Consider the following 17529-nt stretch of genomic DNA (forward strand, 5'->3'; position numbering starts at 1 on the left):
TTGTTAGAGTCCCTAAGTTGCTTGGAATTGTGTCAAAAATGGTAGAATTCAATTTGAGTCTCTAAGTTGAGTTTTTGTAAGTTTTTAAATGAGATTTTGAGTCCACTTGTTTAGATTGAGGATAAAAGTGTTTAGACAACATTGATTAAGTATATTTAGGTATATAACACAATCTAGGCGAGTTAGAAGTTGGGAAAAATAGTTGAAATTGGTAAACTTGGTGTAGGTTGCGTAATTATGCAAATTTGGTGTTGCAGATTATGTAGACTCACTGAGCGAGTGGTGTCGCTCAGCGAGTGGTGGTGGAGGCTGGCTCACTATTTGATGATTCGCACATCAAGAAGGTGCGTTGAGCGACTGGTTGAGGTCTGGGAGCACTGTGAGTTTTATTCGAATAGCGAATAGGGTCGCTCAGCGAGTGACTAGGAAGTGTAGACCACTATCTGGACTTTTGCACAGCGAGCTGGGTCGATGAGCGAGTGGGTTAGAGTCTGGAGGCACTGTTTGTAGATTCGCACAAGCTGGGTCGTTGTGCGAGAACAGTCTGTAGTCGCTTAGCGAGGGTATGCGCTAAGCGACTGGTCCAGATCTCTGAGTACTCTTTCTTTTCTTGTTCTTATTCTTGATTTGTTTGAAATGTAAATGGAATTCATTGTGAATGATGTATGATTATGTATGAGTTGTATGAGCAACAAAGTCATGAGTTAAGTTTCAAAGTGGTGAAAGTAAGTTCCAAAGCAAATCCTCTTGGTGAGGTTCAAGTATGTTTAGAATGAATGCAAGACCTCAGTCTTGGGGGTTATCCTGAAACTCCAAAGGTCTTTCATTCTCACATAGAGATGATTGATCCATGTAGTGAGGAGTAGCAAGAGGTCTTAGTCTTGAAAGTTTCTAGTATGCTTCAAGGCCCGGAACAGACTAAGCTTATGAGTGTGGTAGGGTGAAACCCATTGACAATGTCTTTGCAAAGCAGTAGAAGCCACCCTGAATGCACAACCCGTCATAACTCGACAATCATTCTAAGTCTGGATGGTCAAAGTCAGTGTAGTGTCATGCATAAAGTGTTTTGTGATGGAATGACTATGTATGATTGTATGAATGTAGTTAATAATATAATGATTATTGTTTTATTTAAACTAACTTACCCTGTTGTTTGTGCTTGTGTTTTATATGTGTTGTATTCTTTCTTTTGCAATGATCATCCTGTGGGTGTGAGCAGAGAGAGATGGCGTTTCCCTAGAGCAAGCGTTAGATGGAGACGATGCGGCTTTATAGATTTGTTAGATCTATAGTGTATATAGTTTTGTACTAGGCGCGCTGTTTATAAAATTTAAATTCTATGGTTATTTTAGATAATTGTAAAGTTTATACTTATATTATAATTTCTAACTATTGTATCATATTAGATATGTGATAACTCTTCTATATAGTTCATTACTATATTTTTGAGATGTTACACAAATAATTATAAAATAAATAATTTATATACTTTTTTATTATTAAATATTCTTTATTATAAATAATTATTTGAATTAAAAAATAATTATTAAAAAGATAAAATAATAAAATATTAGTTTTAATTTATAACACATGTAAATTTATACCAATAGTTATTTAAAGGATAAAAATAGTAATGTAATTATTTTTATTTAAAATAACGATTAATTAAGATATAAAATTGAAAAAAGTATGTACAAAAAAAAATGTTACAGATAAATAAAAAATAAAGTAATTAATTAATTTTTATATTTTAACAATAATAATTTATAAATAATATTTGAATATTTAATTAAAAAATATTTATTAATTTTTAGATAATTTATTAACAAAAGTTAATTTACATTGTTATCAAATAATCACACAAACTAATGCATTATTCTCCTTATTTCTTTAAAAGGTGAATTGAATGACATATTTTTTTGAAAAAAGTACGAATGACACGACGTAGCATTTGGTTTATCCTATTTCATAAATAAACCTTTCCAACACTCTATACTCTATTATGTTGTAATTAAGTTTGACTTATAATTCCATCCTAACATGACAATTTTTACATTCATTTAAAATATAATATACAAATAAAATAATTATAAAAAAATAAATTTTTATATTTTAAAAAAGTATATATATATATATATATCATATAAATATAAAATTTTATATATATCAAAATATTATATCTCTTGTAAGATTGAGACAAATTTATAATTTGGTTATTTTTCCTTGATCTTAGCCAAATTATACTTTAATCATTTATTTTTCTTTTATGTCTCATTCAGTATACTCCTAATCTGCCAGAAAAAATTAAAATAAAAAATTATAAATTATAAAGTGTTTGGATCATCAATCCAAAGACATATACTTTCAACATTTATGAATATCTTAACCAAACATGATGAAGACATTGGATGGTGTATTACCTCAATTATTTGTATGCCAAACATGGTTTTAACTTTATCAGAGGTACCAATGTTGACCATGATTATGTTTTTAATATTAAACTATTTGTTCATTGGTTATAAACACCAACCCTCTGCTATTTGATTTTTCAATCTCACAAATTTCTATCTTATCTGGCTAAGCCTCACCAACGCGCTTCCAAATATGAACCAAACTAGACGAAATTCAAAAATGAACATAAGAATAAGATTTTATTAAATAATACTTTTACACTCTGTCTAATAATCTTACATTATTTAAAAAGTTGATATTTAAAACAGTTTAAACATTATTTTTTATATTTTTTGAAATACTTTTTAAGAATAAAATTGTACGGAATGCTAAGTTCCAAAACAGATAAATTTTCTATTGTTATTTTTTTATTTGTTTTTAAAATATAAATTGTGATTAGTATAAAATGATATAAATTTTATGATTAATATTAAATAATATTACTCTTAATGTATTAAGAGTGATTTTTATTATTTTGACTTTTACCAGTGTGAATGTAATAAAAATATAAAAAACATAAAATATAATAAAAATTCAATTGAAAATACATAAATTATAAAATTTGATACTTAATTAAGCCCGAACAATTTCTATAAAGTTAATTTAGTATTAACCAATTTTTGAATTTTTCTAATACTATATGGGTTTCACACTTTGCGTTTTGGAGGGTCAAAAAGTTGATGCTACAAGCTAAGAACATGAAAATGAGCAAATGTCAAACGGTTGACAAATTGATGATGTATAACTTCGAAATCTAGGCCTCTGAAGCACTCCTCACATAATTATGCTGATGATACACAGTGGTGATTGCAGCAAAAGAAGAATGATCTATCAGTGGTTATTCATCATCAAACTGGTATACCTCGTTGTTTGCTTTGTTGCTGCTCAGAACAGCAGCAACTCACAGCAACCACTTGATTATAGATATGCTTGTTTGGACCAATCTTCTGCTCCTCCCTCTGCTTCTTACCAAACCAACCTCGACAATTTGTTCACTTCCCTCTCATCTGATTCTGCTACCAGCAATGGTTTTGGGAATAGAACTTCAGGTGTTAATCAAGACATGGTTTATGGACTCTACCTTTGCCGTGGTGATGTGAACACCAGCCTTTGCAACACTTGTGTCCAAAACTCTAGCATCTTGCTCATGCAGCACTGCCCCAACAATGCCTCTGCTATTCTCTGGTATCCCTATTGTCTTCTGAGGTACTCAAACCAGAATTTCTTTGGAAATCTCACCCTTACGCCAAGGATTCCCATGTTTGATGCCACGCAGAATTCTACTAGTGCTGGAGAGTTTGACAGTGATGCTCAGGTTTTGATGAATGGTTTGATACAAATAGGGTCAGAGGCACCCTTGAAGTTTGGAACACATATGTTCAACATAAATGGCACTCAGAGAAGGTATGGTTGGGTGCAGTGCAGCAGAGACATTACAGCTGAGGAATGCAGAACATGTTTGAGCAATATGCTTGAGGATGTTGACAATTGCTGTCAGGAGAAGAAGGTGTGGCGTATCTTTTCTCCAAGTTGTATAGTTATGTATGAAACTCAGCCTTTCTTTTTGAATGGTACTGATTCTGCACCACCACCTCAGCAAGGTATGAGTTCAGTTTTTTTCACCTTCATTCTGACACATTCATTTGCTACGGTTTATAAGATCAGTGAAAATTCATTTCCTTAAATTTGGATTGATGGTTAAAGTGTTGTTATTAACATCTTCTGTTGAAGATTATCTTGTCACAGATTTCAAAATTCATACCCCTTGCTCCCCAACAACTTTGGGCTAGTTTGATCCTGAGTTTTTATAAGGCCTGAAATAAAAATATTTTCACTTCTCACCATTTTACACATTAAACTTTCTTTTTCTCTAGATAATGCAGCCACAGATGGGAATAACAGAAGGTGGTGGCCTATAGTAATCATTGTCATAGCTGGAATTGTAGTACTAGCTCTATTGGCTATCAGCATATACTACTGCTACTTGAAAAGGAAAAAAGGTAAGCATAAAGAACGTTGGATAAACCTCTTCAGAAACTCTTGTAGGAGAAGAAAATTGATATAAGAAATATGAGATAAAGCTTTTCCACAAACTAGAATTAGTTTATGTACATATGTTAAACTAATTTGTAAAAGCTTTATCCTGTTAACTACAAAAAAAGTTGATGTTTAACTTATTTATAAGCTAATTTTAGTCTGTGGAAAAGATTTTTGATTTCTTATTTTCTTCTTTTGCAAGTGTTTCTAGAAATAAAGTTCCAATCATATCATAACTCAAAGTGTTCTCTCAGCCAAGGCTATCTATCACTTCCTGTTTATGTCTGATAATTTCATCTTTGCAGACAAACAAACTATACAAGAGGAGGGACTAAATTCAATATTTTCACAAGAACAAACAGAAAAGGAGGAGAGTATGAACACTGACCTTCCTATGATACCTCTGAGTACTATTCTAAAATGTACAAACAATTTTTCTGATGAACAAAAACTGGGGAAAGGTGGATTTGGACCTGTCTATAAGGTAGTGAATTAGGATATCAGACATGATGTTTACTTGTTTGGTTTCTCCACTTACTTATACATTTGAAATATATTCTAGGGTATATTACCAGATGGAAGACAAATTGCTGTTAAAAGGCTTTCGAAAACATCAGTTCAAGGTGGGGAGGAATTCAAGAATGAAGTAATATTGATTGCTAAATTGCAGCATCGCAACCTTGTGAGACTGTTGGCTGGCTGCATTGAGCAAAATGAAAAGCTGCTAGTCTATGAATTCATGTCAAATTCAAGCCTTGATTTCCACCTATTTGGTATGACTCCAAAACAATGACCCAGTTGTTCATTATTTCATTTCTCATCGTTGAAATAAATCAGCAATTTGGCAGAAGATCTTGATATATATTCCGATATAAATTTCTGAGTTTGATTACATATAATAGAAGTTAGTTCATGCACAAACACCAACACAACATTTTGCTACCTAGTTCATATTTGCTGTGGATGTAGTCATATTTCTCACTTTGAATGGCATGTTTTTGAATATTGTGATCATATTTCTTAGAATTGCGTTTCAGATACCAAGAAGGGTGTCCATCTGGATTGGAAAAATCGATTAAACATTATAAATGGGATTGCTAAAGGGCTTTTATATCTACATGAAGACTCAAGATTAAGGGTTATTCACAGAGACCTGAAAGCAAGCAACATTTTGCTAGATCATGAAATGAATCCTAAAATCTCAGACTTTGGATTGGCAAGAACATTTGGAGGAGACCAGAGGCAGGCCAACACAATTAGAGTTGTTGGAACATAGTATGAACCATTCTCCTTCTTTCAATTGTGTACCAAATTCTTCACATGAATATGTAACTATGAATTGCCACATAGCATCACAATTCATTTTCTAGCCTTCTCCTCTTGCTGAATTTACATGATATTGATAAAGCTTACCGTTACATTGATTTTGAGCAGTGGATACATGGCTCCAGAGTATGCTATGGAAGGTTTGTTTTCAGTGAAGTCAGATGTTTTCAGCTTTGGTGTTCTTTTGCTAGAGATCATCAGTGGAAAAATGAGCAGTAAATTCTATCAGTCAGACAAAGGCCAAAGCCTTCTCGTATATGTATGTTTCCAACTTATGTTTATGTTCAAATATCTTCATGGTACATGCACATGATATGCTTTTACTCCCAAAATGTTTGTTGTCACCTACTCTAGCATAAGACAAATGTTTTATGTTGGTTTTACCTGTGTTTTAGTCTTAAAGCTTCCTTAAATATCCATTATAAGAAGAGTACTAATAATACTTTTGCTCTTGGTTGAAACAAATTCACTCCTAGAATTTCTCTATTGTTTAACCTTATGTTCTCTTCATTTTCTTCAAGTGGTTCTATCTAAATCATCTGCATTTACTATCGTAGGCATGGAACCTCTGGTGTGAAAGCAAAGGGTTGGAATTGATGGATCCATCAATAGAAAAATCAAGTGTACACAGTGAAGTTGTGAAGTGTATGCACATTGGACTGTTGTGTGTGCAAGAAGATGCAGCAGATAGACCAACAATGTCAAGTGTTGTTCATATGCTTGCAAGTGACACGATGAGTCTTCCCTGCCCCACACGCCCTGCATTTTCTGTTGGAAGAGCAGCCATTGAAAGAGAATCTTCATCAAACACTTCTATGCATTACTCTCTCAATGAAATAACAGTCTCTGAAGTGATACCAAGGTGATGAATCGTAATAGATAGGCTGCAAGAAATGTGTATAATCAAGTTTTTGGAACACACAGAAAAGTAATACATGACATGATTCTTTGGCTGGTGTATAAAAGTGATTGAGTTTTCAGGAGTTGTATTATAATACAATACTTTTATGATACTAATAATTAGTTTCATGTATGTATGAAATATTTTTCATAATTAACTTAAAAATGCCTCTATCTTTGCTTTGTTTAATGTATTTCTCTTCTTTTATGCATTTATTTCCTCTCGTTGGTTAGAACATATATTATCAAATTTTACAACACAATATTTTACTTTTATCCAACAAAATATTGAGTATAGAAATATTACTCAGTGATGAACAAAATATAAATAACATAAAAAGGAATAAAAAGAAATATTCGAATAGAACAAGAAAACGTTGATTCCACCCCTTCATCCAACTTCTTCAAAATAGTCGAAAACGCTTCCTCAGATTCCCCATTCTGTTCATAATCATTAATCATCGTATTCCATGAAACAACATTCCTGCCACTCATCCCCTTAAACACCAACCTTGCATTCTTCACACACCCACATTTGAAGTACATGTCCAGCATCGCTGCCCCAATATTAACCATAGACTCAAACCCAACTCTGAAAGCATAACCGTGATTTTTTTCTTATATAACATGGTTTTATTTTTAATTTACGAATAGCATAATGTAGCTAATATTTACGTGAATAACACGGTTTTGTAACAGTTCAAAATTAGGTTTAAGAGGGAAATCGGATTCTAACTTTTTATTTCAAAATTTTCACAAAAAATATGTTAGAATTCGATTTCTTAAAAATCTAATTTTGATTTTATTCTTTAATAATTTCTACAAAAATATATATTAAAAATGTTAAACGATTTTCAAAAATCGTTTAAAAGCTTTAACGATTTTCCAAAACTTTTGAAAAAGTTAAAAAAGTTTTCAAAAACTGCTTAAACGTTTCGAAAACCATCGAAAATATATTAACTATTAACATATTTTTAAAATTTTACTTTTAATTTAAAATTAATAAATAATTAATTTATTATTTTATTATTTTAATATGATTTAATATTTTATAATATATTGAATAACATTTTATATTATTATTATTATAATTATTTTATTATTACTACTTTTAGTTTTATTATTATAAGAACCTAGAAAATAGAGTATTAGAGTAAATAGGTGTATTAAAATAATGAGAGAGAGTATTTTATTATAAAATAATCTTAGGATATAAATACAACATTATCTAAAATACTTTTATGTCTCTAACATTATTCTCTTCTCTTTCTCTCACTTCTCTCTAACTTTTCTCATTCTTGGAGTATTTGTTCGACAATCAGGAGGTGTCTAGGCGATCGTAACGTCAAAGGCTATCATTCCAACCAATCAATTTCGTGATTTGAGTCGGGAAATTTCGTTTCCTTTTTCTTAGTGATTTCTTTACTCTTCATGCAAGGAAATTCTGTTTGCATGTGTCAAGTAGTCATTTCCTTTAATTCTTGACTCCATTTAGGTTCTAAGGTTGGTTTTCTATCACCAATCGGTGATTTGTAGATTTGTCTAAAGTTTCATTGTGGTACAAGCTTCGGTTGGGGTATTTATTTAGTTGTGCAAATTGGATAGGGGTAAGGGAAGTTAGTTAATTACTTTCAAATGTATGTATGTTGTGTAATTTGATGGTATGTGGAGACAAAATTGTTTGGATGTGAATGTTAATTTGGTGTTTGTGATAATTTAGGTATTGTAGTGAAATTGATGGATTTTATGATGATGAGTAGTTGATATGAATGATGAATATGTTTGTATGTGTGTATGAGATGTTGAAATTGACGACACTGTTGAAGTGATTTGGTGTTAATTGAAATTGTTGAAAGAAAAGGGTAACTTTGATAGTAGAGTATTTTGGTCTAGAAATGTGTTCTTGATGGAGAAAATGGTAAGAAATGGTTAGTGAATTGTTTCTGTACAGTTGAGATTGAGTATGAGTTGAGTTATGTTATGTTATAGCATCTAAAATGGTTGAAATATGTTCTAAGAGGGTGTGGTGTTGTATAGGCATAGTTTACATTACTTTAGGACTTGTTTTGAAGAAGTGGAGTAGTGAAAACTTGAATTTTGAGTTCTGTGTGCAAATGGTTAGTTTGGAGAGTAATGACAAGTCATTTGGGACTTGTTAGAGCCTCTAAATTAATTAAAATTGTGCTACAAATGGTAGAATTCAATTTCACTCTCTAAGTTGACTTTTTGTAAGTTTTTAGGTGAGATCTTGAGATCAATTTGTTTAGGTTGTGGTTAAAATGGTCTAGACACCCTTGGTGGAGTATAATTAGGTGTATAAAACAATCTAGGATGGTTAGAAGTTGGGAAAGTTGTTTCCTTTTAGTCAAGTTGTTGCATGTTGCAAATTTTGCAGTTTTCGTGTTGTAGAATTATGCAGACTCGCTGAGCGAGAGGAGTCGCTGAGAGAGAGGAGTCGCTCAGCGAGAAGGTTGAGAGTCTGTATCATTGTTTGAACTTTCGCACAACAAATTGGGCCGCTCAGTGAGAGGTTGGGGTCTGGTACCACTGGGAGTTTTATTTGCTCAGCGAGCTGGGTCACTGAGCGAGTAGTTTGAGGTACTGCCTGTGTATTCGCATAACGAGCTGTGTAAATGATAAATATTTTGATTATTCTTTTTTTTTAACTAGCTTACTGATAAAATTTTTTATCTTATATCTAAAGCTTAAATGCTTACTTCGTCCTCTACAATCCAGCCTTTTCTTTATCTTGTTCATCTTTTTCTCTCTCCTGCCACGCGCCTTCACTTCCACACTCGCTCTTTGCTCCTCTCTCATCCTTTTAACTTCAATCACTTCACTCTGCTCTCATTCTTTCCAATGGTCATCAACCTCAAAAACTAGAACGTCTCTTTCTTTCAAGCCATATTGAGTGCAAAATTTCTTTCATCATTTTCCAAACTTTATTGAATTTCGAGTCTTAAAAACTAAAACTTTGCACTGTCATTCTTATAACCAAGGAGTATAATCTCTGTGAATGCTCTGTTCTTCATTAAAATTCCCAAAGGTACTTTGCAGGTCTTGTGCAATAAGTAATGTGAAGTCAATGACATTGTAATGTTCAAATTATATTCACCAATACTGGGCAAGAATAAAATTATTGCAAACGTCCAAATGATTTCCTTTAAAATTTAGTCAATTTGACTGCACACAATGACAAATGAGTTCTCTAGTAGAAGGAAAAAGGAACGATTCCCTACCAACAATGACATTTACAATGTATCACATTTACTTACTTTGGTACGACTTTCTTCTTAAAGAAATCCATCATTGTAAAACGTAAGCACCAAAATACAACATCAATGAAAAAATCTTTAACGAAAAGTTCGACAAACTTTTTAAAATTTAAAGAAATATATCAACACTAGTTGGCTTTACAATTCGGGAAATCAATCATTAAAACATTGAATTATTCTAAAATAATTTTTATACCAACGCATCCACACAAGTGAACTATCTTAAAATCACGGAACCCATATAGCAAACAACCCAAAAAAAAAATCTTAATCAATATTTAAAAAATAAAACCACCCAAAAAAGGTCTCTGTAATGAAACAATGAAAAAAGTTCTCACATCCTAGAACGGTTCATTCAACCTAAATACATGAGAAAAACAAACCATAGAACACCAAAAATAACTAAATCGAAAAAAATGTAGGAAAAAACTCATGCGCACCGAACAAAAGCTTTGGAGTCGCGAAACGCAGGGCACGACGGCGGAACGACTAAGTTTTCGGTGGCCTGGGCATGTTTCGATCGGCGGTACAGCGCTGGAATGTCCTCCGGTGAAACGGTAAACGGCGCAGGTTTACCGTCGAAGTGAAAAATCTCTTCTCCACGGCCTGGGCTTCTTCTCTCTCTAGGTTTTTTGAATCCCAAATCTGATTTTGAATGCCAAAATCAAACCGCCATTTTCAACTTCTATCTCAATTCATTTACACGTCATTTTGTTTTTTCTTATTATTTGACAAATGGATCACTAACAAGACGACATGTGACGGTGTCAAAAGTTTGTTACTTTGTGGGTGTGGAAGTATCATTATCCATAATGGGTTTGTTTGTAGGAACGACCAATAATGAGATGATTTTTTAGCATGGTTGGTTGGTTTATAGCAGTTTTGTGAAGGTTTAGGCCAGGACATCACGTCAGAATTAAGAGCAAAGTTGAAGAACAGTTTGAGTCAGGACCAGTTGCTGCCAAGCATTTCAATCTTTCTATTCTCTTTGTATCAAAACAATTGTTCAGTTCAGTTTATTTTCTTTACTTATTTGCTGTTTCAGTTCTGATCCCCTTTGACATGGAGGACAATGTGCAATTCTGATATAGCATGTTCTAAATCTTTTTGCTTTTTTGGTTAACTTTTTATACTTTCTCGTGCTGATTACTGTTTTTATTTTTTTCTTTTTTAGATCATCGTTATCATAGTTTAAATTCCATTTGCTATTTTTAGGAAGTAAAGTAGTATAGCTGTTTTGAATTTTTATTTGCAGTTTCATAGGCTAGTTTGATAGGTTACTTGATATTCATTTGCTGTTTTTACTCACCTGTTTTTCTTAACAGCTTTAATTTTTACTAACCAGTTGTACTAACTCTTATTGCTTACGCTAATCCTATCACATCATACCACGTTTCCCTATAGCTGCTATGAAATTACAAAAGAATTCACTCTAAGTTCACAATCCTATGCCTTTCACTGTTATGAAATTACAAATTTTTTAAATGGGTTTATATTTTTTTTTCATCCTAAAAAAATAATCCTGTGTTAGTCCTAACCCACAGAGCTTCTTTGGGAATATTTGGCTCTTTGAACTTTTTTAATAAAAGAATTTTTTATCCTGTGGCCTAACCCGTCGTATGATGAGAGTTTATTTGATATGATGTGAGCTTATTTGACAGGTCTATAGGTGATGTCATACACCATAGGACTCACCTCATCATACCTTATCCTACCATAAAACTTCAGGGCATCACGTAAAGCTGAGTTTTTCACATACCCTTTGAGCATGGTGTGGTAAAGCACGTCGAGCTTGTGTTCCACAATCTCAAAGACACGTGCAGCTTCAGTGATGCTGCTGAACTTGCAGAACAAGCTGATGAGCTTGGTCTGGAAAAAGTGCTCGTCGGAGAAATCGATTTTGATGACAAGGAGGAGGATCTGGTGAAGCTCTTTGAGGGAAGTGCAGAGTTCTAAGAGTACGACTGAAGGATGTCTGTAGACATGGGAAGGGATAAAAATTATTTGGTGTTGGTCTTTTTCTGGTGTTTGGGTTTGTGATGTTGGGAATTGGTGGGGGGCGTAGAGTGATGAATTGGGTACTCATTCTCCTTTGAGGTGTCTCACCTTGGACACAATGAAGGTACCGAAGTTCTTTGGATTCATACGTAAGAATCGATTTTATGCCTGCATGACCTCACAGACACGTTTTCTATCTATTCTAGTTTCCATTTATCCTTTTATTTTGATAATCTAAATAATCAAGTTTATCTTAGGTAGTTATACATGTTATGTTACGAAAATAAAATTTTAATATTTACATTTTTTTGGTAATATATGTTTTCTATTCTTTTTCCCATATACTTTTGCCGAGTCAATTTTATTTAAAGTACCTTTCTTTAAGAAAATTAAAAAGAATAGACTAATCTTTTCTGCTAGATCAACTCCCATTGGTGAACAACTAGAATGGTTGAAAAAACAATTCATGTCTGCTGTGAATCTAGTTTGTAAAATGTATTGGAAACAACATAGCTTAGATTTAATTAGAAAGAAGCTTTGTCTTTTTTAAGAGGGCACAACACAAGAGTTTGGTTTCAGCAACAAGGCACAAAAGAACATAAGCCACTAGCAAGTAATTGATGCATTTCATTGGAAAACAAGAACAATCCATGAAGATAGCCATTGCAGCAATTATAGAAGACTCAAGAGTCCTACAGTCTCATGAGAGGAGGAGAGGTAACAAAGCTCCTAGGAAGACTGAATATGTCATTCCCTTCAAAAGGGGATGTCCACTCTCTCAAACCACTGAAGGATGAAGTGTTCCTACTCATGCAAACATTTTGTAGCCCTGCCATGCATGAATTGCTCATTCTGTTGCCTGAAATGTTTGCTGAGATCCCTAACCTCAATCCACCTTGTTTAGAAGACAAGGAAGTGCAATCCAAAGTCCAGTCAACTCTGGTGTAGTCAAACTCTGGCATCATGCCACCAGTGTTCCAATCCACATGTGAATGTGAGCTGAATGCTCTTGCTCCAGTCTGACCAGAAAATAGTCCAAGGGAAGGTGGAACTGTAAGAGAAGGTGAAGGTGCATTTGTGCTCAACCGAATTGAAGGCCAAGGTGATGAAGTATGCATTGGCTTACAAAAAAGCCCCACCCCAGATGATGAGGAATCTACATGTCCAAACACATAGGGATGGTCTTTATAATAAGCTTGGTAAAACTGGTCCATGTTCACATTAGCCACACTTCCTCTGATGTGGTTTTGTAGAAACATCCTATTTGACCTTACATTTTCAGCTGCTGGATAATTATTTGCATACAAACCTCGTGTCCCTGAAGGTGAGGCATTTCCCCTAGAAATAGGGTCTTGCTTACCATTTCTAAATAGTGGATGCTGCTGCATCATGACTACTGGGTCCCTATCCATTCCTTGGTGGAACATTCTCCCTTTATTCCCAAAGGAACTAAGCTGAACCTCTATTTTAACAGATGGGGATGATACTTGTGTGGAGGGTGCCATAGCATACGTAGCAGAAGGGCTTGATCCTGAAACAACCCATCTTTTAACTGGCAGAGCCATTTGATGATACAGAAGATTCTTGCTTTGAGGATCTGGGAACACAGAAGCTGAACTACCTACTCTGGAATACTTGAAATCACCTTCACCCGTTTGTCTTTGCTGGGTTGAAACTGAAACAGATGGCAGCCGCTGTGATCTCATCAGGTCACTGATTTTAGCAGACTGTTCTGGCTTTAGTTGGCTTACTGAAGATTCTTGCTTCTGAGACTTTAAAGTATTTTCTGCCTTACGAAGGTCCCCTTCACAGGCAATAACTACCCTTTCAACTTCTTGCTTAGAACAATTGTACCTTGCCTCCATATCCGATACTTGCACAAGCTCCTCACTCACATCAATTTTCAAATTAGCCCTGACTCCAACATTGGAAGTAGTCTTGGTGTGAGCTTCACTTGCTTCAAACATCCATGATACTGATTCCTCTATCTTTCCATCATTTAACATTAAGGCCAACATTGCTCTATCAGAAGAGAACCCCATTGCCACCAGGAGCTGTGCAAGTGATTCTAGTTTCTTTGACATCAGATAGCCACAACATCGGTTATGCAGTTCTTGAGCTCTCCTTTCCCTCTGGCGCTGGTGTTTCCTCTCGTTCTTAAGCCGAATCTTCTCCCTTCTTTCGTTCTCAGATCCTGGAACACCCTCCTGCCCAAAGGAAGACTTTCTCACTTTCTCTTTAGGGTCTTCTGATTCACCAGAGCAGCTGCCATTGTTAGAAACCGAGTCACACTCTGACACTGTCCCTTGAAGACTACTTGGATGCTCATATGTGTCATCTATCTTTTGAAAATGATTGTTGCCATTGGTTGGAGTGAAAGTAGAAACTAATGCTGTTTCCAGGGAAGGAAATGATGCACTTGAAAATGGATTATATGCAGTAGCAGAAGTACCAGTTAGATCAGTTCCATGATTACTGGTACCAGTATGTAGTTGGAGTGGTGTTCCTTTGATCCTTACCAGCCTTAGATTTTGATTTCAATTTCACTGGAGACATCTATTCAGTTTTCGACGTCTTGCTCTACTCCTGCCACTTATATATAGAGAAATTAAATGTCTACTTCCTTCTACAAGTACTGAACCAAAAAAATACATAATCTGGAAAATGGAAGAATCATTGAGAAGCAAAGTGGTTGAAGAGTTACAACTTAGAAACCCCAGAAATAAGGTTAGCATCATCAATCCTTTCTTTAGGTCCTTAATTTTTTGGTTAGAAAACAAAGCTAATCAAAACACATCAAATTAATGAAAAAGTTCAAGAGTTTGATACTAGCTTTCCCTCGACAATTTAAACAGATGAATAAGAGGTAAGCACAGCCGAAATCATCAATGCAAAGAAAATTTGAAACCTAAAAGATAGAAAAATGAATGAATAGACCAAGATGGTTTTAAACGATGATGACACGGTTAATTTTGCAGTTAGTGTTAGAAAGTGAACAGATTTAAACCATGAAAACAGTCCATAATATAGATATTCAAAAGACAAATGTTAAGGGGAATGGAGAGCATTGTTAATAAGTTTAAAGTGGAAAGCTTTTTCATTGGAATGCATAAATATGTGCTATGATTTATCAATGCACTGCCATATGATTTCTAATAACAAAGTTGTTCTTTTGATTCTTCTAGGTCAATGGTTTAGGAACCCTATTCCAGTACTCATTTCAATAGATTTTTAACAACTGCGTTTCACAGCCATTCCACCCTCATTTTCTCTATCAAACTAGCCCATCAAACAAACAATGCACCATGAACAACCCCATCTTCTTGTTTCTCTACCCTCTAAAAGCATAATCATAACCATCTGAAAAAGAAAAAATAGACATGGGTTTAAGAATACCATCTTCAAAATCCAAACTTTAACCCAGTTCCATCACTCCAACACACCAAAAGATTCACACACACCACAAGAACAAGATGGAGAAAAAACCAAGACACCCATCAACAAAATAAATTCCCAGATCACTGAGCAATCTACATTGTTCAAGCTTCAACAGATCACAGAAGCATACCTATGTTGTTGTTAGTGTGTTTTCCTTTTGCTTTCTGGTGTTGCTTGTCTTTCTTTCAATACATGACTTGTCATAAATAAACTGAATAGCAATATTTTATAATATCAAACTTCATCAATATTTCCACTTGTCTATTTGTCTTTGCTACACATGGCACAAATTCAAACATAACAGGGTCAAATGTGGGAGTTTCTAGGATGAACAATGAAAATGGAAATCATATGAAGAAAAGAGAAAAATAGTAAACTTGATTCGCATAAAAAACTAGAAGAAGACTCACTCAAAAATTAGTTGAAGGTCCGAGTCTAGCGAAATAAACCAAATTCATTTTTTTTATTTGGTTTTGAATTACAAATTTAACCTACAAAAAAATGTTGTAGAAAAGGAAAAGTCTTTGCCTATCCGTCATTCTCGTTCAGTCACTCACTTAGAATGTTACTAAAAAAAGAATTTTTAAGGAAGACCAGTTTGTTTTAATAAAAGTTCAATTGAAAAATGTAATAATAATATATTATATTAAACCTATGTGTGCATTTAGAACATTATAATAGTATATATTGATTGCGATATATACTTGGATTACATTTTAAAATTATTATAACCTTATTTTCATAATGGAGATCAATTTGTTTTTGTTTTGTTTTTTTTTTTAATTCTTTATAAAGAAGTTTTTATGTATGTTTTTTAACACAAATTTAGTTTGGTCTCATTCTTTTATTGTTTTATTTTTATGTTTTTGTATTTACTTTTTTTATGGATTGTTTCATGTTATTATATATTTTTATTAAATTTTAGAGTGTCACCTAATTGAGGTTTTTGAAGTTCACAATCATGTCTAATGTGAGTTTTAAGAGAAAAATAAAAATATTTGATCAATGTACAAAGTTTTATCATTCTCTCAAATATTGTTATGCGTGGTAACATTATGAAAATGTTTTCATTAAAAAGAGTTAGACAATTAAACTATTTTATGCTTTTTCAGTTTTCCAGGTACTTTGAAAATCAAAAAAATAAATTATAATTAACAACACATAATCTAATAATTATGAGTCAGATTAGCTTTAAAAAACATTTGTTTATATCATTAAAAGTTTATACTTTATTTTTAAATTTTACATTAGTTTATTGTTTAATAATTAAATAACTTTTATACAACAATTACATTATTAAATGGACTGTGATTTTTTTTAAAATTATTTCAATTCAAATACATCAAGAGCCTACAGATTAATTACATATTGTGATATATCATAAAATTGTTAACATTGACGTACTTAAAAGTGATGTATAAAAATTTTATTTTTAGTAAAAATGTGGTAGAATGTATGATGGAACTTAAAGATACTAACAGAGATTTTTGAAGAGAGTTACTAATAGATATGAATTGCAAATAATTTAATCATTTATAATTTAGTCAATAGCTTTATCGTTATATTAACATTGTATTAAGTAATAATTACCTTATTATATGAAATTAGAATAAATTTTAAAACATTTGAATATAAAGTTATTACAAATGAACATGTTCAACTTCTAAACTTCTTATAATGTATAAAAATTGATTTCAAACTAAATTAATTAGGTTTTGTTATCAATGTACTCAAACAACTTATCATCTAACATATTGTATCTGTTATGAAAATCTTATCTTACATACTCAAATATTTTCCTGAAATTGAGTATACTATTTATTGATAATTGAAGGGTTTTAAATAACCGTGATACTTACAATATTACGGAAATAAAAATAAACACTAAAAATAAAATATCAATTATCTTAAAATTAAAATCTGCTTAATCTATCATAAAATAATATTATACCTAGATAAACCGAAAATCATAATTATGTATTCCTATTTTATCTTTATTAAATCAAACTAAAAAATCCAAAACTATTAAAATAAGATTTAAACAAATTATTAGTAAAAGCCTAAATTTAAGTATATCTCAAGAGTATCATATTTGATAGAAATA

The 17529-nt window shown here is 32.7% G+C and overlaps 1 protein-coding gene and 1 pseudogene across 1 annotated transcript; one reads left to right on the forward strand and one right to left on the reverse strand.

The window, feature by feature from the left end:
* The first annotated feature begins 3167 nt into the window (after nt 1–3167).
* On the forward strand, nt 3168–6878 carry LOC148191639 (cysteine-rich receptor-like protein kinase 19). Its single transcript, XM_088100678.1, has 7 exons — nt 3168–4052; nt 4335–4451; nt 4794–4972; nt 5051–5261; nt 5526–5763; nt 5923–6073; nt 6372–6878. The coding sequence occupies exons 1-7, from the start codon at nt 3236–3238 to the stop codon at nt 6678–6680; spliced, it is 2022 nt and encodes a 673-aa protein (XP_087956804.1). The 5' UTR covers nt 3168–3235; the 3' UTR covers nt 6681–6878.
* A 3131-nt stretch (nt 6879–10009) lies between these two features.
* On the reverse strand, nt 10010–14689 carry LOC124842657 (uncharacterized; annotated as a pseudogene).
* Nucleotides 14690–17529: the final 2840 nt, after the last annotated feature.

The sequence above is a fragment of the Vigna umbellata genome, chromosome 10 (genome assembly GCF_029865625.1).
Source record: "Vigna umbellata cultivar VRB3 chromosome 10, Vumbellata_1.0, whole genome shotgun sequence".
Taxonomy (NCBI): Eukaryota; Viridiplantae; Streptophyta; class Magnoliopsida; order Fabales; family Fabaceae; genus Vigna; species Vigna umbellata.

What these genes read in the sequence shown, in the direction of transcription:
- LOC148191639 (XM_088100678.1), top strand. Translation starts at nt 3,236, where the DNA reads ATGCTGATGATACACAGTGGTGATTGCAGCAAAAGAAGAATGATCTAT. An exon ending in TGCACCACCACCTCAGCAAG is followed by an intron (nt 4,053 to 4,334) that starts GTATGAGTTCAG and finishes TAGATAATGCAG; the next exon opens with CCACAGATGGGAATAACAGA. An exon ending in ATTAGAGTTGTTGGAACATA is followed by an intron (nt 5,764 to 5,922) that starts GTATGAACCATT and finishes GATTTTGAGCAG; the next exon opens with TGGATACATGGCTCCAGAGT.